This window comes from Gorilla gorilla, chromosome 2 (assembly GCF_029281585.2).
Source record: "Gorilla gorilla gorilla isolate KB3781 chromosome 2, NHGRI_mGorGor1-v2.1_pri, whole genome shotgun sequence".
NCBI classification, from domain to species: Eukaryota; Metazoa; Chordata; class Mammalia; order Primates; family Hominidae; genus Gorilla; species Gorilla gorilla.
The window spans coordinates 60,042,706-60,063,866 of record NC_086017.1 but is presented as its reverse complement, the minus strand read 5'-3'; the positions used below and the strand labels follow the sequence as shown (position 1 = coordinate 60,063,866).

General features: G+C 55.3%; 2 protein-coding genes across 4 annotated transcripts in view; both read right to left on the bottom strand.

Moving 5' to 3' along the window:
* Positions 1–813: 813 nt before the first annotated feature.
* GNAT1 (G protein subunit alpha transducin 1) lies at positions 814–7,769 on the bottom strand. Of its 2 annotated transcripts, none has more exons than XM_063703810.1 (9): positions 6,692–7,769; positions 5,344–5,386; positions 5,109–5,250; positions 4,852–5,009; positions 4,620–4,748; positions 4,280–4,409; positions 3,847–4,000; positions 3,545–3,736; positions 814–3,233 (listed from the first exon to the last, which is right to left on the bottom strand). In XM_063703810.1, the coding sequence occupies exons 1-8, from the start codon at positions 6,795–6,797 to the stop codon at positions 3,546–3,548; spliced, it is 1,053 nt and encodes a 350-aa protein (XP_063559880.1). In that variant the 5' UTR covers positions 6,798–7,769; the 3' UTR covers positions 814–3,233; position 3,545. The 2 variants fall into 2 exon arrangements, with proteins under 2 accessions (XP_063559880.1, XP_004034223.1); XM_004034175.5 differs by having other exon boundaries at positions 814–2,107.
* Positions 7,770–9,455: 1,686 nt separating this feature from the next.
* The window catches only part of SEMA3F (semaphorin 3F), a 33,620-nt gene continuing 21,914 nt past the window's right edge, over positions 9,456–21,161 (bottom strand). For both annotated transcript variants that reach the window (XM_019023645.4, XM_019023646.4), the window contains 12 exons: positions 16,110–16,229; positions 15,730–15,869; positions 15,495–15,609; positions 15,258–15,327; positions 14,949–15,093; positions 13,699–13,921; positions 12,982–13,070; positions 12,806–12,847; positions 12,467–12,624; positions 12,165–12,232; positions 11,767–11,900; positions 9,456–10,822 (listed from right to left, as the gene is read on the bottom strand). In XM_019023645.4, the coding sequence (XP_018879190.2) occupies positions 10,412–10,822; positions 11,767–11,900; positions 12,165–12,232; positions 12,467–12,624; positions 12,806–12,847; positions 12,982–13,070; positions 13,699–13,921; positions 14,949–15,093; positions 15,258–15,327; positions 15,495–15,609; positions 15,730–15,869; positions 16,110–16,229 (1,715 nt within the window). In that variant the 3' untranslated portion in view covers positions 9,456–10,411. The remainder of the gene's footprint in view (positions 10,823–11,766; positions 11,901–12,164; positions 12,233–12,466; positions 12,625–12,805; positions 12,848–12,981; positions 13,071–13,698; positions 13,922–14,948; positions 15,094–15,257; positions 15,328–15,494; positions 15,610–15,729; positions 15,870–16,109; positions 16,230–21,161) is intronic.

Genomic DNA, 21,161 nt, shown 5'->3' with positions numbered 1-21,161 from the left:
GCAGAGATTGCAGTGAGCTGAGATCATGCCACTGCACTCCAGCCTGGGCGACCGAGTGAGACTTCATTTCAAAAAAAAGGGGTCAGGTGCAGTGGCTCACGCCTGTAATCCCAGCACTTTGGGAGACCAAGGCAGGTGGATCACCTGAGGTTGGGAGTTCGAGACCAGCCTGACCAACATGGTGAAACCCCGTCTCTACTAAAAATACAAAATTAGCCGGGTGTGGTGGCACATGCCTGCAATCCTAGCTACTTGGGAGGCTGAGGCAGAATCACTTGAACACGGAAGGAGGAGGTTGCAGTGAGCCGAGATCATGCCATTGCCACTCCAGCCTGGGCAACAAGAGCAAAACTCCGTCTCAAAATAAATAAATAAATAAATAAATAAATAAATAAATAAATAAATAAAATAAAATAAAAATAGATTCACCATATGAGGCCAGTTGCAGTGGCTCACGCCTGTAATCCCAGCACTCTGGGAGGCCGAGGCGGGCAGATCACCTGAGATCAAGAGATAGATCGAGACCATCCTGGACAACATGGTGAAACCCCGTCTCTACTAAAAACACAAAAATCAGTTGGGCGTGGTGGCGTGTGCCTGTAGTCCCAGCTACTCAGGAGACTGAGGCAGGATAATTGCTTGAACCTGGGAGGCGGAGGTTGCAGGGAGCCGACATTGTGCCGCTGCACTCCAGGCTGGCGACAGAGAGAGACTCTGTCTCAAAAAAAAAAAAAAAAAAAAAAAAGATTCACCATATGATTTGCCAGTTCCATTTCTGGGTATACACACAAAATAATAAAAAACAGAGGCTGGGAGATTTGTACACCCATGTTCATAGCAGCATTATTCACAATAGCCAAAAGGCAGATGTAACCATTCATCAATAGATGAATAAATAAACAAAGTGTGGAATATATACAATGGAATATTATTCAACCTTAAAAAAGGAAGGAGATTCTGCCATATGCTACACATGAATAAACCTTGAAGACATGACGCTAAGTGAAATAAGCCAGTTGCAAAAAGACAAAGACTCCACGGACCCACACATCTGAGGCACTTAGAGCAGTCACAATCATAGAGACGGAAAGTAGAATGGTGGATGCCAGGAGCCGGGGGAAGGCAGGAATGGGGGGTTATTTTTTCATGGGTACAGAGTTTCAGTTTTACAAGAGGAAAGGAGTTCTGGAGATGAACAGTTGTGGTGGTTGTACAACATTATGAATGTACTTAACACCACCAAACTATACACTGGCGAGTGGCTGAGATAGTAAACTTTATGATACATGTATTTTTAAAACCGGCAAAAAATCCCTACAAACATATAGCAACAAATAGTTTTCCCTTTGCTTCAAGCCCCAATATATCTTAGCATGCCTCTGTTTGATCCTCTGTTGGATTTTGATATTTCATTCATTGTGGGGTTTTGCATTCATTTGATTTTTAAAAATATTATCCTAATATTATTTACCTTGGTTACTAAATTTTTTGGCATCGCCTTAAATTTTGCACCCAAGGTGAGTGTGCCTCACTTCCCTCACCCTAATCCCAGCCCTGCAATTATGTTCCTGCCTCGAGGGCTTCCAAGACTCTCCATCACCTTTTGAGAAAGCCCAGGCCCTCCGACTGGCTTTGGGCACCTGTCCACGTCTCTCCTCCCCTGCTCTTGCTCCACTGAACTCCTGTGGCCATAAGCCCATGTTTCTAGGGCTGGTAGACACTACTGTCCCTGCCAGAATGAGCCTCCACCTCAAAACTCCCTCTTGATCCAAGACTGTCCCAGTGAATATTTTCCACAGCTCCTCTCTCCTCAACCCCCGTAGAAAGCCATGAGTTGGCCCCATACACCCAAGAGTGCCCCACCTTGTCAGGCCAGGTACTTCTTCCTGGGAGGGGCCATCTTCCCACTTCATGCCCAGCCCAGCACTGGGCACTTAATAAATGCCCATGACTTGTGATAATTAAGTCCTCCACCAAGAAAGGACAGCTGGGGCCTGATGCAAAGGTTTATTGCTGAGTCTGTGCGTCTAGCTGAGGGGAGTGCAAATTGTGCCCCGGCCTTGCCAGACGGAAGCTCCTTGTCCCCGACTGCAGCACAGGCCCTGGCCTGTGGACATAAGCAAAGATTTGGTGCTGGATGAGGAAGGAGGGAGCAGGGATGTGGGGACATGGGCCTTTGTCCCTGATAGTTCAGGCATGGCTCTCAGCTTCCCCTACCAGGGAACCCTGAATGGAAGGGGCAAGAGAAGCTGCTGGTAGAGACAAGAGGGTCACCCAGGTTTGCTTGTAACCCCAGCTGAGGTAGACCCCTTTGGGCACAGCCAGGGCCTTTGTCCTATCCTGAATCCTCTGGGCTGATCCAAGGGAGCTGGACTCTGTCCCCAGCCACCCCTCAGGACAGCCCAGCTATTGGCCATAGCTGGTGTCAACAGTACCCTCCCTTAACACACCATCCTGTTGTCCAACCAGCCCAGGGTACTGTGTGTGGGTGGGGAAGTGGTGTGTGGATCTGCTGTCCAAGGACACAGGGAGCAGATCCTGCTGGAGAAGGCTGGAGGTTGCTCTGAGCCTAGTATTTGGGGAAGGGTCCTGCTGTGTCTCACTCTGGTAACCAAGGGCCCCCAGGTCTGCCCCCTCCCCACTAATTTATTTATGTGGGGGCCACACAGGCCAGAGCTAGCTTGGACTTTGGACCCTTTGGAGGCTGCTGGGAGGGACAGTCACTGGCTCTGGGTAGACAGGTGTCAAACTTGTCACATGGAGGTGGCAGGGTGAGCAGCTGGCCTGTGTGTGGGAGGGATATTCCCTGTCCTTGATGAAATACTGGGAGGGAGGGCTGTTTGCTGAGCCCAGGCCCACCAGGTGAGTCGTGGGCCCCCAGGGGCAGGAGAGCTGCGGGAGATTGGTCAGTTGGGCACTGCTGAGTCACCGTGAGCTTCAGCTGCCCCAAGTCCTGCCCGTTCCTAGCTGGGGCTGGCTGCTGTGAGTCCTAGAGGCCAGTGCAGCCAGGCGGTGAAGGGCAGGGCTTGGGGTTGGGGGCATGAGGCGCTGGGATACTGTGGGAGGTATGGGGGAGGGTCCGCGCCTCAAGGCTAGCAGGGCTGAGAGCTTTGGTGAGGTGGCAGGTTGAGGCCAGGGAGTCCCAGGGGGCTGATAGGGTCCTGGGGGTTGGGGCTGCAAGGCAGCTAGGGCTACCAGGTCTCAGGGTGACTGACACGCATGAATTCAGGCACCTGTGAAAAGGAAACCCAGTCAGCATCCCTGAGACCCAAAATAAATGGGTTTAGGCATTGCGTGTGGTGGGGCGGCCCTGGAAGCTGTGACACCTGAGGTCTTGGGGCGGGGCCAAAAGAAATTCAATGGGTGGGACTTGTGGGGTGGGGCGGGGCCTCTGTCGGTGGGGTGGAGCCTGAGGAGCTGGGGTGGGGCCTGGAGGCAGTAGGCTCCAGGATTTGGGGGTGAGGCTCCAGGGCCGTGGTGTGGGGTGGGGAGCTGGACGGGGCTGGGGTATTGAGGCAAGGGCCTGGAGAGGGCAGCGACCTACCTCAGAAGAGGCCACAGTCTTTGAGGTTCTCCTTGATGATGATGTCGGTGACAGCGTCGAAGACAAATTTGACGTTCTGCGTGTCGGTGGCGCACGTCATGTGGGAATAGATCTCCTTCACGTCGCGCCGCATGTTGAGCTCGAGGAACTGCACCTTGATGTAGTTGCCGGCGTCCTCGTAGGTGTTGGGTCCTGCGGGGGCGGGAGCTCTCACTCGGCTCAGCCCTTCCTTCCCCGTGCGGGCGGTGCGCGCCGCGATCGTGGGGCGGGGGCGCCGCCTGGCGGCCATGCGGACTTCTCACCATCGTAGTCCGGGAAACAGATGCTGAGGTGCGCCTTCTTGATCTTCTCGAAGAAGACGTCCTTCTTGTTGAGGAAGAGCACGATGGACGTCGTGGCGAAGTAGCGGTGGTTGCAGATGCTGTTGAACAGGTGCAGGCTCTCGTGCATGCGGTTCTGAGGAGGGCAGCAGCTGTTGGGCACCCGGGGCCGCGTCCGACCCGCAGCACCTGCTCTCTGGGCTCCCGGGCACGCGGGGCTTCCCGCTCAGCTGGCTCTCAGAGGGCTCCCCGCACTGCCCCAGATGGGCCTGCTGAACGCCTCCCGGCCTCCTCAGGCCGCCCGGGACCGGCATCCCCTCCCGTGCCCTCCCCCAGCCCAGCGCGCGGTCTCCGCCTCCAGGGGCCAGCAGCTCCTCCTCGCCCCCCTGGAACACAGGCCCTGCCTGGCACGCACCACTTCGTCGTCCTCCACCAGCACCATGTCGTAGGCGCTCAGCGCCGCGATGAAGATGATGCAGGTCACGCCCTCGAAGCAGTGGATCCACTTCTTGCGCTCCGAGCGCTGCCCGCCCACATCGAACATCCTGCGGGGCCGCGGGGGCCTGAACCTGCGCCCCGGGCCCCACAGGCAGCATCCCCTCGCCCTGTGCTGGTCAGGGAGCTCTCGGCTGGGACTACCACCCTTTCTGCTGGCGGGGTATCAGGAAAGGGGCAGGGTCTATCGCAGGGATGGGGTCCCCGGGGCAGGACGGGGCCTGGGGCAGTGACCTCCTGGGCTAGCGTATGGGTCGTACCGGAAGTTGAGATCCTTGAAGGAGAACTGCGTCTCGATGATGCCAGTGGTCTTGACTCGCGAGCGCAGCACGTCCTGCTCGGTGGGCACGTAGCCCGGGGTTACCAGGCGCTCCAGGTCGGAGAGGTAGCTGCGCGAGACCCGGCCGTAGGTGGGTGGGGAGGCGAGGAGGGCCCCCTGCGTCCCGCGCCCCGCGCCCCGCGCCCCGCGCCCCGCGCTGCCCGCGCGCTCACTAGCCCGCCGAGTCGTTGAGCTGGTACTCCGAGGCGCGCTCAAAACAGGCCTGGATACCGGAGTCCTTCCACAGCCGCTGGATGATGTCCGACATCTCCTTGGGCATCGTGCCCTCCTCGATAGTGTCTGCCATGTGCATCAGCTTCCGGGCGTCGTCCTGGGGGCAGGGAGAGAGTGGCTGGTGGCGGCCAGGGACTCGGGCCCAGCCGCGAGCCTCGAGTCCCCAGAGGCCCGCTCAGCCCGCCTCCTGGCACACCTGGCGTGCAGAGTCTCCGTACTGGATGTTGAGTGTGGTCATGGCGCGTACGATGGCCAGGATGGACTGCAACGTGTTGCCGTAGATGATGGCGATAAACTCGAGGCACTCTTCCAGCGAGTACCCGTCTTGGTGGATAATCCTGAGGCCGAGGCGAGCAGAATCAGCGCCTCGTGGGGAAGTGGGGAAGGACCCAGACAGACCCAGGGGCCTCGGGACAGGCAGGGGCACTCACTTCATCTGCTTGACGATGGTGCTCTTCCCGGACTCACCCGCACCTGAAAGAGACGCGGCGCCTCAGAGCTGCGCTGACCAGCCTGCCCCCTCCCGCAAGGAGGCCGGGAGGACGGGGACCTCCCTAGTTGGCAGGGTGGACCCGCAGCGAAGAGGCCTGAGCGCCAGCCCCGACCCCGTAGCCACACCTACCCCCCCCCATCCAAATTAAGTCCTGACATCCTGAAGTCACAAGGTTTGCAAATGCCAGGAAAGTGAAGAAAGGAAGCCAACGAGGGGAATCAACGACCTCAACTGTTCTGGGACAGGGGAGTCCCCAAGACCCCGGCACAGGCAGCCTTTATTTTGCTGTGAGACTGCAATGAAGAAATCCCGGAGCGTCATCGCCACCTCGTGGGAGCCTCTGGTACCGCAAGCACTGGGTTATTTGAGGCGGGTAAACCCCTTGCATTTCACCTGAAGGGGTGCAGGTGTCTCCAAGAGGCTCAGAGGGAATTAGCTCTTTTGGGTAAGAGGGAGGGCAGAGTTGACATCCTTTCTGAGCTTGCCCCTGTGAGGGCGTTGGGCACAGTTAATGAGATTTCCGGCTTAGCCTCTCTGCCTTGGGGGAAAGTGGGACTGGCTTGGTCCCTCACCCACCTCCAGCTGGTTGACCAGACCCTGGGGAGCTTGGGTGGAGCCCCTCCTGAAGCTGCTTTTTCCCCTTGAGAGGTCAGGCAGTGACCTTGAGGCAGGCCTGGATCAGCCCCATCTCTCCTCACTGCCCATTGTCCAGTGGATGCGGCTTTATCTACTCCCACTGGGCCTCAGTACCCGCCAGCCCCTCTGGCTGCTTTGTAGGTCTATCAGCCACAGCCCTCTGGCACCTGAGGGCCATTCTTTGTGGATCTGGGTGTGGTCCTAGAGGCTCCCCACTCCCAGGAGGACTATGGCCATCCCCTTCCCAAAGTAGCAGCCCAATAACGGGCTCCCAGTGAGGCTCCTGGCTTCTGAGCATTGCCCAGCAGGCCTATCAAACCAAAGGCTGCATGAAGCTTGCGGGAACCCAGCCACGGAAAAGTCGGCATCACACACCCGTGCAAGAGTGTGGTTGGCACGCACTTCTGGGGAGGGTGGGTCACCTGAGGCAGAGCCATCTGGAGAGGGGCTTCGTGGGATGTCCAGCCTTGGGGGACTAGGACACCACCTGTCAGGCCTGGCCTTGCTTGGCCAGGGCTCCCACCCTGTGCCCTACTCTGTCACAGGCTCATACTGCTTCCCAGGGAACCCTTGCTTCACAGAAGGGCTGCCTGCCTGCCTCCAGACCAATGACCTGGTGGCAGTGGCCCTACCTGGGCCCACACCCCTACCCAGAAGCAGCAGCTTCACGGTTCGAGCATCCTTCTCAGCGTCCTCTTTCAGCTTCTTTTCCAGCTCCCTGGAGTGCTTCTCCTCAGCACTGGCCCCAGCCCCCATGGTCCCGGCAGCAGGCGAAGGGACAGAGTGAGCAGGTGGTTCTTCTGGATGGAGGGGATCCCCAGAACCTGGCCTCCCAGGCACCCTTCTGGCCCCAGGAGGACCTGCAATCAACTGGCTCTCTACGGACCTGTGCAATCCCTGGTGGGGCTGCTTAGTGGGATTTGGGGGCTAGGGGTGTCCAAGAGCCAATCAGAGACAAGGACAGGTGAATCCAGCTCAGCCCCCCCAACCCTTCTAATCGGGCTGGCATAGCCCCAATCCCTCAACCGCTGACTCTGCACTCCTGCTGTCCTTCTGCCCCCGCAACCCTCCAGGAGAGGCCCTGGCACTGCCTGGGAGTGGGGAGACATGTTCAGTAGGGTCAGGGCTGAGAAAGGGGAAGGCAGAACCTTGAGCCCTGGGGGTGAGGACAATGGAGGTGGGGCTGGCAGTGAGAGGGCATAATTGGGAGAAACATGCCTGCTGCCTGCCCGGCACCAGGCTCAGCACCACTCCTTATCTTGTTGTAAGCTCACACTGGCCCTGGAGTATGGATGCCCATGTCATCAGCCTCATTTTACTGATGAGGAAGTAAAGGCTGAAAGGGTCACAGTAGGAAGTGGTTAAGAAGGGCTGGTGACTCTGGACTGGGATTTTATGACCTGCAGGGAATCCAGAGAGAGGGAAACAGTGGGCATTGCATTCATCCCATATCACAGGCTGGAGCTGCCCCAAGGAGGTCCTCTGCTTCCAACGGACTGTGGTGGGCATGCATATCTGCTCTGTGTGCCTTGGTGTATGTGTCTTTTTTTTTTTTTTTTTTTTTTTTCTGAGATGGAGTCTCGCTCTGTTGCTCAGGCTGGAGTGCAGTGGTGCAATCTCAGCTCACTGCAAGCTCCACCTCCCGGGTTCACGCCATTCTCCTGCCTCAGCCTCCTGAGTAGCTGGGACAACAGGTGCCCGCCACTATGTCGGGCTACTTTTTTTGTATTTTAGTAAAGACAGGGTTTCACCGTGTTAGCCAGGATGGTCTCGGTCTCCTGACCTCGTGATCTGCCTGCCTCGGCCTCCCAAAGTGCTGGGATTACAGGCATGAGCCACCGTGCCCGGCCCTTTTTTTTTTTTTTTGAGACAGAGTTTCACTCTGTTGCCAGGCTTGAGTGCTGTGACACGATCTTGGCTCACTGCAACTTTCAGCTCCCTGGTTTAAGCTTCTCCCGCCTCAGCCTCCCAAGTAGCTGGGATTACGGGCACGTGCCACCATACCCAGCTAATTTTTTTTGTATTTTTACTAGAGACGGGGGTTTCACCATGTTGGCCAGGATGGTCTCGATCTCCTGACCTTGTGATCCACCTGCCTTGGCCTCCCAAAGTGCTGGGATTCAGGCGTGAGCCACCTCGCCCGGCCATGGGTGTGTCTTTTGCTGGTACCAAGCGAGCAATAACTTGACACGTTTGTGCATGAATACCTGTGTGTACGTGTGCCTGCATGTTTATGCCTTTGTGAGTGCATGTGCTCTTATAGGAATCACGTGCCTGTGTGCATGCTTATCTATGTGTGCACATGTATATACATGTGTATGCATGTGTGAATATGCTTTGTGTATTCTCTTCATGCACACATAGGCTTGTGTGTTTTGCAGTTTGTGTAGGTTTGCATGTGTGCACTTGCTTATATGCAGGGGTGTAAACATGCCTGTTTGTACCTGAGCATATGTGTGCCTGTGCATGTCCATCTCTGCCTGCGTATGACTGTGTGTGTGCATGCATGCTTGCAGGTGCCTGTGCCTATATGTACACTTGAATTTGGGTGCAACAAAGTCTCTAATCTGCAGAAGTGGCCAGGCTCTTCCAGAGAATGTTTTGCAGGCCTGTTGCCAGGTGGAGAAATTGCATCCCAGAGCAGGTGTAGTGTTCCCTGGGGTATGGAGGAATGGGGCTCACCTATCCTGCTCCTGCTCTGTCTACTGTGGGTGCTCTGAGGCCTGCCTAAGGTTATCTCCAGGGCCTGCCTGCCTCAGCTTAGGGGGTCTGGTGCTCTGTTCAGGTGCAGCGCTCACTGCCGGGCAGAAATTGTTCAGGTTGAGCCCGAAGTGTTGAGCTCCCAGGTTCTAGAGACTTCCCACCCTCAACTTCCATAGGAAAACCCAAATCTTGGGCTCTCAAAGGCTCCTCCAGCCACCCTGAGCCTCCTGGCTGGACTCCTTCCCTGGAACCTGGCTGCCTTTCAGCACTCAACTCTGCCACAGACTCAAGAGACCACAAGGGGGTGCTGGGGCACCAGACACTGAGCACTAACGGCTGTCTCTAAATAGTATGCGTGGGAAGTGAATGCTGGCTCCTACCACAGGCTGGCAGCTTCTACACCCACCCTGTTGGATGATGGGGATCTGTCCAGGAGTGAGGCCATTGCATTTCTGCCACTTTCAGCCTTCAGGCTCCACCCACCCTCCCTGACCCTGAGGAGTGAGTGGGCCCTGAGGGGTCTCTATAGCCCTTCGCACTACCCAAGTGTTTGGGGTGGTGCAGCAGCCCAGGTTTGTCAAACTAAATGTGGTTTCTACATGTTGGGTTTCTTTAAATGGAGCCAATCTACTCCCTTCCCAGCCCCCCACCTGGCTCCCCAGGCCCACCACGTGTGGCTCTAAATCCCCTGACCAAGGAGAGAAGCCAAAGTCTAGTCCCAGAGCCAGTGTTTATTAGCAAGATGGAACCCAAAGGCGGCTGTGGCCTGGGCAGCAGAAGGCCACCAGGAGCCCCCACCCATCTACCCAACTGCCCCCCAGAGCTAATTACATCCACACCCATCGCTTGAAGTGGTGGACATAAGGGAGCCCTGGGGAGCCTCTACCGGCCCCAGGCCTCTACCACGGACCCCCTCCCCTCAGAGCTGGGGCCTCCCGTCAGCCCTGCCTGGGCCTGGCCCCTCTGCTATGCTCCCAGCCTCTGAGTCAAAGTGGCACAGGGAAAGCTAAGGAGGTAGAGTGGGGTGGCCCTGCCCTGGCCAGGCAGGGAGGGGAGAAGGGGCTGAAGGGGCTGTCCCACCCAGGCAGGATGCCTCTTCTCCTATCCCCAATAAATAGAGAATAAATACCCAGGAAGGGGCTGGTCGTGGCTGAGTGCCCCCAACCCAGGCAGGGGCTGGCATCCTGTGATGGCCCCTTCTTCCCTTCTCTGTGTGCTCTTGAGGCCACCCCAGTCTCCAAAGTGGTCCTCGCATCCATGTCTATGCCACAGCACAGGCTGACAACACACATCAGAAAAGGTGGACAGTCCGTGCCCCATCCGAGTAGGGCTTGCTCCCTCCCTTTGTCCTGTAGATCTTGGCGGAGGCTGTCCAGCAGGTAGACTTCCAGCTGAGTCTGGGGACTGTGTGGTCCTGGCCTGGCCCCACCAACTGGCTGGGCCTGGTTAGGCAGGCTCTGTTTTCTGCCGTCTCTGACCAGCATGGGTCTAAGTTTTGGAGGATGCTGCCACTGAGGCAGGCTATATTCAACCCACCAATAAATACTGTCTTTGCAGGGGGCAGGGTGTGTATAGAATATAGATATTTTATATATATATATATATATCTTTTATATTAAAAGGGACAAGGGCTAGGCTGGCCCATGGCAGGGCACAGGCAGCTGGCCTCATGTGTCCGGAGGGTGGTGCCGGCGGTTCCGGGGCTTTTTCTGGTCCTGGGGCTCAGGAGACCGGGGTGCCCCTGGAGCCTCCCTGGGGCTGGGGGGCACATGGCGCCAGTAACCCTGGCAGTACTGGTGGATGAGGCCCACTTCTGGCTGGGCCAGCAGCTGGGCTAACTCCTGGTAAGGAGGCGTTGGGGGGCCTGCACCTGGGGGTGGCGGGGCGCTCACGGACAGTGGTGGGAAGAGGGCAGCATGGACGGCGTCCCGGCCCAGTACATGCAGCTGCACTCGTGTGACAACGTGCTTAAAGTTGTTCTCAGTGGCTGTGCAGGAGTAGAGGCCACGATCGCTGAGCTGCAATGCACGGAGCAACAAGCCCTGCTCTGTGCGCAGGAAGCGGTCCTCTGCACGAATCTGCAGGGGCAAGGAGAGGGGGTTCAGAGGCTCTGTGACCACCCTATGGCCCTAGCCAGCAACCAGATCAGACCACCTCTGTGGCCATTCTGTGTAGAGGCACCCATGTGGGATTTCCATATGCCAGAAAAACCACATGAAGTTTCCACATAATGAGAGATATTTGAATAAGGCATCTGTACAGATTTCCATTTCAGGAGTGATGACCATAAGGAGGTTCTGTACAATGAGGAAAATTTGAAGCACACACAGAATTTCCTTTTTTTTTTGAGACAAGGTCTGGCTCTGTCGCCTAGGCTAGAGTGCAGTTGAATGATCTCGGTTTACTGCAACCTCTGCCTCCCAGGCTCAAGCCATCCTCCCACCTTAGCCTCCCAAGTAGCTGGGACCACATGCATGACTATGCCCAGCTAATTTTTGTATTTTTGGTAGAAAGAGGGTTTCACCATGTTGCCCAGGCTGGTCTCGAACCCCTGACCTCAAGCAATTTGCCTGTCTTGGCTTCCCAAAGTGTTGGGGTTACAGGTGTGAGCCACCACGCCCAGCCAGAATTTCCATTTAATGAGAGTATCCAATTGGGATAACCACATAGAATTTCCACATAAACAGGGACACCTGTAGGGCATTTTCAAAAAATGAGGGCCCCATAGAATTTCCACATACTGGAGCTCACTCACATGATGTTTTTGTAGAAGGTACACCCCCAATCTGGTATGCATATGGAATTTTCATGTGAACAGGCATACCCAGAAACACTTTCCATAGAATGAGGCCAATCCCAGGGAGTTTCCACGTAACTGTTTTCACTCAAAGGATTTGCATGTAGGGAAGGGAGCTTGGAAGGGGTTTCACAGCATGAGAGTTGCTCCAGATCACTCCTCTACTACATTTCGCCACTGCGCAAGGACTCACATCCACGGTGTAGCACCGGGCGCAGAACTCACCTCTCGGCGCCGGTCACCAGGATCTCGCTGGAACAGCCACTTAACAGTGGCTTGGGGCGAGCGGGGCTGGCACTCAAGGAAGGCTGCACTGCCGGCCACGCCATACTGCACAGACTCCACGGCATTCTTGTTGGCTTTAGAGTGAGAGGGGTTGAGCAAAAGCAGCATCACCTCCGGGCAGCCTGCTGACTGCTTCGGGGCAGGAACCAAGGGGCACCCACTCACCAATGTAGAGCTCTGTGTTGATGGGGCAACTAGGGACATCCCATCTTCATTAGCCCCCACCCTCCATTAGCCATCAGAGCACCCTTACAGTGGGGGCCCTGTGAGCAGCTTCGTGGGCTGCGTGGACCTCTGCAGTGTGAGCAGCACCCCACAGTGAGGCCCAGCATACTCACCATTGGAGTTGAACCCACGGCACTGCCTGATGGGGTTTCCGTGCCGGATGTCCTGCCGGCGGCTCCGCCTGGATGAGGATAGCCCCTGAAGGAGTGCTCCCAGGAAGCTTGCCCCCCCAGGTCCCTGTATCTCCCTGACTCCAGGGCAGGGCCCTTTTCCCCCAGGGCAGTGATGTCTTACCCATAAGACTCCCCTAGGGTAATATCACATGCACCCTGGGTAATATCACATGCACCCCCAATCCCCAAGGATAGGGCCCTGGGACTGGTTGCTAAAATTCTAGGTGTCTAGGGGTCCACACCTCTTGGAGGATGCTGTATAGCGGGAGCAGGCCTGGCCATCCCAGGCACAGTAAGGGTCCCGGGCAAGGCAGCAGTCAGCACAGGCAGCCCCATACGCCTGGCAGCGGTGCAGGCTCAGGTGTGTGACACCCACGGCTGACGCCACGTAGAGTTGTTGCTGGGGCAAAGGGTAGGGCCTTGTCAGTTCCTGTCCCATAGCCAGCCCCACCAACAGCCAGCTAGGCTGGGCTCCTCTCCCCTGTTCCATGCCTCAGTTTACCCATCCCTGTGCCAAGGGCATGACCCTGAGGGGATGCAGGCCCTGTCCCCATCCTTGGCTCACCTCGCCAAAGGCTTACCCTCTTAGAAGAGATGGTCATGGTCTTGACGGGTGCTGGATCCTAGAAAAAGATAAAGATCAGCTTGGGACGCCAGGGACCCCCTCCCCACCCTGACCTAGAGGTCTCAGGTCAGAGGCTGGGACCGGGGGGAGGGTAAAGGTGGGGAGGTCAGGACTGGGTGGTGTCACACCCACCTTGAAGACCTCCACCTCCTCCAGCATGAGCTCTTCCATCTCCTGGTCATCCTTGGGCAGCACAATGACCTTCTGCACTGTCCCGCGGTCTGGAACGGGCCGGGCAGGGCCTCAGTGGGGCTGGGGATGCTGGGGAAGGGGTACCAGCCTCAGCCCCTTCCCCCACCAGGGCCCAAACCCCCCTAGGGCATTGGAGCTGGAGCTTTGTGCCAAGGTGGAAGAGTTTCCCCAGGTCAAAGGGGACTGGCCCAGGACATAGGGGGTCATGGCCATGGTCTGCCCCCACCAACCCAGACCCTGATTTTGGGCCCTGCTGAGAACAGGACACTGGGGCATGCATTCTCCTGTGTTTGGGCTGCTGGAACTGTACGGGGTGCACTGTGGCATGTGTGTGCACACACGAGCATGTGTATAGCCTCTGTATCCTGGAGGTGCCTACCATCTGTCTCCACCCCTTTCCTGCCATACATACATAAGTCCCCAGATGCCCAGTGTCCCTGTTCTCCTGGGCCCCTGGGGATGGAAGTGGGAATGGGGTTTTCTCACCCCTAGCCTCTGTTATCCCATCAATAGGGAGAAGGCACCAAAGGATGAGGATGAAGAGGTGACTCTGATGAGCTTGCAGCAAGCCCTAGCAGGGCAAGCCCCAGCCCCGAGGATCTGCACCCCGCACCCGGTGGGCCCAGCGTGGGAGAGGCCGGGAGCAGCAGTGGGTACCTGTGCCCAGGAAAAGCACCTCATAGCGCCCGTCAGCTGCATCCACCTGGTCCACGGCAACAGTGGTGAGGCGGTAGGGAGCACCTGTGCGGACTACCAGGGGCCGCCGCTGCAGAGGGTACACGGCCTGGTACATGAGCGGGTGGCTGCGCATGAAGTTGATCACCTCATCAGGATAATCCTTGGTGGACTTCATAGATGGCGTGAAGGTTCCACCAGGGCACTGTGGACAGGTGGCGAGTGTCAGTCCCAGGCTGCCTGGGCAGGGCAGGCTGGAGCCATTAGCTTCAGAAGAGGCCGCTGCACTGTCTGTCCCCACCACCTCAACCTGCTCCTCTCCCCAAACCCGCTCTCCAAGTTTCTGCCCTGCACCTGACCTCTACAGGTCCTGCTCTGGCCAAGGTCCCACGTGGCCAAATGCCACAGCCACCTCCCTGGCCTCAGGTGCCATGACCTCGTGGCAGCATTTGGCCAAGCGGACCACTCCCTTCCATGTTCCCCTCCCCACCCCTGTCATCTCCTTCCTCTCTGGCTATTCCTAGGGTCTCACCCATCCCCCTCCTGCACAGCTGGACTGCAGGCCCCGACGTCCTTGTCACACACCAGGCTCACTCTCCTCCTTCCTGAAACTGTCCCCTGAGCCTGGGCTCAGCCTGCCCCCCGTCATGGCCAGCTTACCTCTGGCCCATCCTTCTGACTCCAGGTTACCTCTGGAGGGAAGCTTCCCCCGTCCCCCATTGAGACCAGCTTCTCCAGCCCAGTCCTGACCACATGGAGTCAGAACTGCATTGGATCAGATCCGCTGCTCTCCTGCTTAGGCTCCCACATCAGCCAGTGTCACATCAAGATAAAGTGACATGCCTCTGTGACCTCTGAGACCCTGCCTGAGGCCTGGCCCTGCCCCTCCCCAGCTCTTTGCCTCCTGTTCTTCAGCTGAACCAACCTCCAGCCTGCCTCCAGCATCTGCAGGGAAGACGCATCCCCCCAACCTTCAGCTCCCAAACAGCCCCACAGAGGACCCTCTGAGGAGCAGCCGACCACGCCCAACCCACCATCTTTGTCCCAGAATCCTGTCTGGGCTCCTCCACAGCTTGACACTGTGTGTGAAGGCCCGTCTGTGTGTGCATTACAGCTCACCGCCTCCGCTGGCTGGGAGGGCCATGATGGTGGGGCCCATGTTGCAAAGGGCCTGACCCAGAGGCCTCTTAGAAGAAGAGGAAGGGGAGAGGCAGGATGAGTGGGGTCCTTACCGTGCCCGGCCGTGGGTAGGGCATCTTCCCTGAGAAGGGCATCCACTGGTAGTTGGGCCCCTCTTTGTGGGCAAAGGGCCCATTGAAGACCATGCGAATATCAGCCATGGAGTAGACACACACGGCAGAGCCTCGGAACACGGAGCTGTGGGCATGACAGGTGCTGCTGAGCGGGACAGACCCTCCACCTAGGGCCCCTCCCCAAACTGCCCCCTCCCCACAGCTCGCCACCGGGCTGGGGTTCTCCACGAGTTACAATCCCCCAACGGGGCCACTCCCTGCCACTGCTGGCCCTGACCCCAGCCTCACCCAGAGGAGGTAAAGACAGCGTAAATGACAGGGTTCCTCACGTCCTGGGTCTGCTGGACAAACACGTCCTCTGGGGACAGAGGGAGAAGGTATTGGAGGGTGCCTTGGGTGGGAGCGCCTGGGCCCCACCCACTCCTGCACAGGGGAGGGGGCCCACCAAAGGCACCCTGACCGCCCATCCCACCTCTATCCCTCTTGCTGTAGCCAGAGCACCCTGCCTGCCTGCTGGGCACTCACGGAGCTCATCAAAGTGAGTCTCAATGCCATCCTCGCCCGGGACAGAGCAGACGAGCCGCGCCTTCAGGAATGTGCTCCACTTGTTGACCAGGCAACAGTGACCACCGTCATCGTTCTGGGGGGTGGGGCAAGAGGCCAGGTCAGATCAGCTCTTGACCCCAAGCCCTGGCTGGAGCAGGGCTGATGAAGCCAGAACTGGTGGAAGGGGCAGCCTGGTGGCTCTGCCAATGCATACCAGGCAAATGCGCCCGATGCGGGCGTACACCGCGGGGCTCTGCGGCGCCTCTGCCGACCGCTCACGGAAGAAGAAGTAAAGCTTATCATCATTGCGCTCCGCGCTGTCAGGAATGAGCTCAGCATGGATGAACGACGGGTCTGCAGGTGGCAGGGGTCAGCTGGGTGAGCCCCTACTCTGATGGTGCCCCTGATGTTCTCCAACAGAATCCCCAGCCAGGTACAAGAACACCCCCAACTCCTCTCCAGATAAGAAACTACCCCTGCCCCAGGTAGTCATAGGCTGAACATGTCCCCACTTCCCCCACATGTGGTTCTTTACGACCTCCTTGCCGCATCCCAGACACACGGCCACGGAAGGGCTCCTGGGGCTGCGCTTACCGTTCAGCCACCGGGAGTTGTACTGATCCGTGCGCATGGCTGTCTGCTTTCCAAGTGTGCGGAAGATGGCTGCATCAGTGCCCATAAAATCGATGTACACACCAGCATAGAGCTCCTCATCTGTGGGTGGGCCAGTGGGTCAGTCAGGGGGCTGCTGTTTGCTAGGGCCAGGGCACAGCTCAGATGACTTCCAGGGCAGGGCCTTATCTCCCCGCTCAAGCTCCCTGGGGCATGATCCTATCTCCAGTTGAGTGCTGGTCAGTGTTTCACCACTGGCTCTGGGAGGGTTGGGATTAGTAACGATCAGCTCTGATTAGTAGCAATAGCCCATTTCTGTGGTGTGAATACTCCTGCCATGACTAATTTCAAGCTACCAACCTGAGGTCACTGAAAGCAAAATCAGGAAGAGCTGCCAACACCACTGTACAGTATTTCTACCCCACAGACACAACAAATGTAAATCACCTCAAGAGCATAGCTAATAGGCCAGGTGCAGTGGCTCATGCCTATAATCCCAGCACTTTGGGAGGCCCAGGTAGGTGGATCATTTGAGGTCAGGAGCTGGAGACCAGCCTGGCCAAGATGGTGAAACCCTACCTATACTAAAATACAGAAATTATCCGGGCATGGTGGCAGGTGCCTGTAATCCCAGCTACACGGGAGGCTGAGGCAGGAGAATTGCTTGAACCAGGGAGGCGGAGGTTGCAGTGAGCGAGATCATGCCACTGCACTCCAGCCTGGGCAACAGAGCAAGGCTCCATCTTTAAAAAAAAAAAAAAAAAAAAGAGGCCGGGCATGGTGGCTTATGCCTCCTGTAATCCCAGCACTTTGGGAGGCCGAGGCCGGCAGATCATGAGGTCAAGAGATCGAGACCATCCTGGCCAATGTGGTGAAACCCTGTTTCTACTAAAAATACAAAAAAATTAGCTGAGCGTGGTGGTGCATGCATGTAGTCCCAGCTACTCGGGAGGCTGAGGCAGGAGGATCCCTTAAACCTGGGAGGCGGAAGTTGCAGTGAGCCGAGATCGCACCACTGCACTCCAGCCTGGTGACACAGTGAGACAACCGTCTCAAAAAGCAAAAACAAAAATAAAAAAAAAACACACAAAAAAACAAAAAAAGAGCATAGCTAACAATAAAGTGTAGTGAAAGAATTAGGAAGCATATGCACACCTCAGTTTACTGGGCTTTGTGCACTGCAAATACTGCATTTTTTACAGAAGGAAGGTTTGTGGCAACCCTGTGTCAAGCAAGTCTGTTAGCACCATTTTTTCAACAGCATATGCGTACTTTGTGTCTCTGTGTCTGTGTCACAGTTTGGTAATTCTTCTTTTTTTTGAGACGGAGTCTTGCTCTGTCACCCAGGCTAGAGTGCAGTGGTACCATCTCAGCTCACTACAACCTCCACCTCTCAGACTCAAGCAATTCTCTTGCCTCAGCCTCCCAAGTAGCTGGGACTACAGGTGCCCACCACTACATCTGGCTAATTTTTGTATTTTTAGTAGAGACGGGGTTTCACCATGTTGGCCAGGCTGGTCTCGAACTCCTGATCTCAGGTGATCCACCTGCCTCGGCCTCCCAAAGGGCTGGGATTACAGGCATGAGCCACCGCGCCTCGCCTACATTTTGGTGATTCTTGCAATATTTCAAACTGTCTGTTATGGTGATCTGTGATCAGTGATCTTTGATGTTACTATTGCAATTATTTTGGGGCACCGTGAACCTCACCCATATAAAACAGTGAGCTTAATCGATAAATGCTGTGTGTGTTCTGACTGCTCCACTTACTGGCCATTCTCCCATCTCTCTCCCTCTTCTTGGGCCTCTCCATTCTCTGGGACACAGCAATATTAAAATTAGATCAATTAATAATCCCACAATGGCCTCTAAGTGTTCGAGTGAAAGGAAGAGTCATATTATCTCTCACTTTAAGTCAAAAGCTAGAAATGGGCCAGGTGCAGTGGCTCATGCCTGTAATCCTAGCACTTTGGGAGGCTGAGGCAGGGGATCACTTGAGGTCAGGAGACCAGCCTAGCCAACATGGCATAACCCATTTCTACTAAAAATATAAAAATTAGCCAGAGGTGGTGGTAGGCGCCTATAATCCCAGCTACTTGGGAGGCTGTGGCAGGAAAATCACTTGAACCGGGGAGCAGGGAGTCAGGGGGTGGAGGTTGCAGTGAGCCAAGATCATGCCACTTCACTCCAGCCTGGGGGACAGAGTGTAACTCTGTCAAAAAACAAACAAACAAACAAACAAAACAAAAAAGCTAGAAATGACTAAGCTTAGTACAGAAAGCATGTTGAAAGCTGAGATAGGTCCCAAATTAGGCCGCTAGCACTAGTTAGCCAAGTTGTGAATGCAAAGGAAAAGTTCTTGAAGGAAATTAGAAGGGCTATTCCAGTAAACACACAAATGATAAGAAAGTGAAACAGCCTTATCACTGATATGGTGAAAGTTTTACTGGTTTACATGGAAGATCAAACCAGCCACAACATTCCTTTAAGCCAAAGTCTAATCCACAGCAAAGCCCTAACTGTCTTCAATTCTGTGAAGGCTGAGAGAAGAGAGGAAGCTGGAGAAGAAAGGTTTGAAACCAGCAGAGGCTGGCTCATGAGGTTTAAGGAAAGCAGCCATCTCCAAAACATAAACATGCAAGGTGAAGTAGCAAGTGCTGATGGAGAAGCTGCAGCAAGTTTTCCAGAAGATTTAGATAAGATCATGGATGAAGGGGGCTACACTAAACACGATTTTCAATGCAGATAAAACAGCCTTCTGGCCAGGGCCAGTGGCTTACACCTCTAATCCCAGCATTTTGGGAGGCGGAGGTGGGAGGAACACTTTAGGTCAGGAGTTCAAGACCAGCCTGGTCAACATGGCGAGACGCTTTCTCTACTAATAATACAAAAATTAGCCGGGCATGGTGGCATGCGCCTGTAATCCCAGCTACTTGGGAGGCTGAGGCAGGAGAATCGCTTAAACCCAGGAGGCAGCGGTTGTGGTAAGCCAAGATGGTGCCACTGCACTCCAGCCTGGGGAATACGGCGAGACTCCATCTCAAAAAAAAAAAAGAAAGAAAGAAAGAAACAGCCTTCTCGTGGAAGAAGATGCCACCTAGGATTTTCACAGCTATCAAGGAGAAATCAATTCCTGGCTTCAAAGCTTCAAACGACAGTCAGACTCTCTTATTAGGGGCTAATGCAGCTGGTTACTTTAAGTTGAAGCCAGTGCTCATTTACCATTCCAAGAACCCTAGGGCCCTTAAGAATTATGTGAAATAGGGGTGGGCGCGGTGGCTCACGCCTGTAATCCCAGCACTTTGGGAGGCCGAGACAGGTGGATCACGAGGTCAGGAGATCGAGACCATCCTGGCTAACACGGTGAAACCCCGGTCTCTACTAAAAATTAGCTGGGTGTTGTAGCAGGTGCCTGTAGTCCCAGCTACTCAGGAGGCTGAGGCAGGAGAATGGCGTGAACCCGGGAGGCGGAACTTGCAGTGAGCTGAAATCACACCACTGCACTCCAGCCTGGGCGACAGAGCGAGACTCCATCTCAAAAAAAAAAAAAAAAAGAAAAAGAATTATGCAAAATCTACTCTGCCTGAGCTCTATAAATAACAACAAAGCCTGAATGACAGCACATCTGCTTACAGCATGGTTTACCGATTTTTTTTTTTTTTTGAGCCAGAGTCTCGCTCAGTTGCCCAGGCTGGAGTGCAGTGGTGCAATCTCAGCTCACTGCAACTTCCACCTCCCAGGTTCAAGCTATTCTTCTGCCTTAGCCTCCCAAGTAGCTGGGATTACAGGTGCACACCACCACACCTGACTAATTTTTGTATTTTTAGTAGAGACAGAGTTTCACCCATGTTGGCCAGCCTGGTCTCGAACTCCTGACCTCAAGTGATCCACCCGCCTCGGCCTCTCAAAGTCCTAGGATTACAGGCATGAGCCACTGTGCCTGGCCGGTTTTCTGAATATTTTAAACCCACTGCTCAGAAAAAAAGATTCCTTTCAAAATATTACTGCTCATTGGTCTTGGTCTCCATCAGAGCTCTGATGGAGGTGTGCAAGGAGACAAATGTTGTTTTCATGCCTGCTAACACAACATCCATTCTGCAGCCCATAGATCAATTTCAATTTTCAAGTCTTTTTTTTTTTTTTTTTGAAATGGAGTCTCACTCTGTTGCCCAGGCTGGAGTGCAGTGGCACGATCTCAGCTCACTGCAACCTCCACCTCCCAGGTTCAAGTGATTCTCCTGCCTCAGCCTCCCTAGTAGCTGGGATTACAGGCACCTGCCACCACACCTGGCTAATTTTTGTATTTTTAGTAGAGACAAGGTTTCACCATGTTGGCCAGGGTGGTCTCGAGCTCCTGATCTCAGGTGATCCGCCCGCCTCTGTCTCCCAAAGTGCTGGAATTATAGGTGTGAGCCACCGCACCCGGCTAGTTTTGAGTGTTTGTTACTTTTTATTGTTGTTACCTTTGTTTTAATGTTTAATCGTAAACTTATATAATTTTAAAAATGTTTTTTATTTTTTAGTAGAGACAGGGTTTCACCATGTTGTCCAGGCTGGTCTCAAACTCCTGACCTCAAATGATACACTCGCCTCAGCCTCCCAAAGTGCTGGGATTATAGGTGTGAGCCACTGAGCCTGGCCTTAACTTTTAATAATAGTTGTCTTTAACAACTGGCTCAAACAATTCCTGAAAATTTAATAATGTACTTGCCTCTAACATACCACATCTGAGGCTCCCCCAGGGCAGGCCCTGTCTTTCCTCATCAGAGTGATTTGGGCTGTGCCATCAGGCTGGGACCTTCTCACTTGCCAAGAGGGGGAGGATAATGTCTGCCCCTTGACCCCAGGGCCTTTCCCAGGCTTGGAGGTGGCACAGTGCCCAACAGCTGCTCTGAGAGGCAGACTGTGTTGAACAATCAGAAAACAGGCAGCGTGCATGAGCCAGGGTCAGTGGTGGGTTCACCCAACCTGCAGTTAGGGGCAGCAGCTGCTCCGGAGACCCCGGCAGGACCCCTACTCAGAGAACAGCCCCCA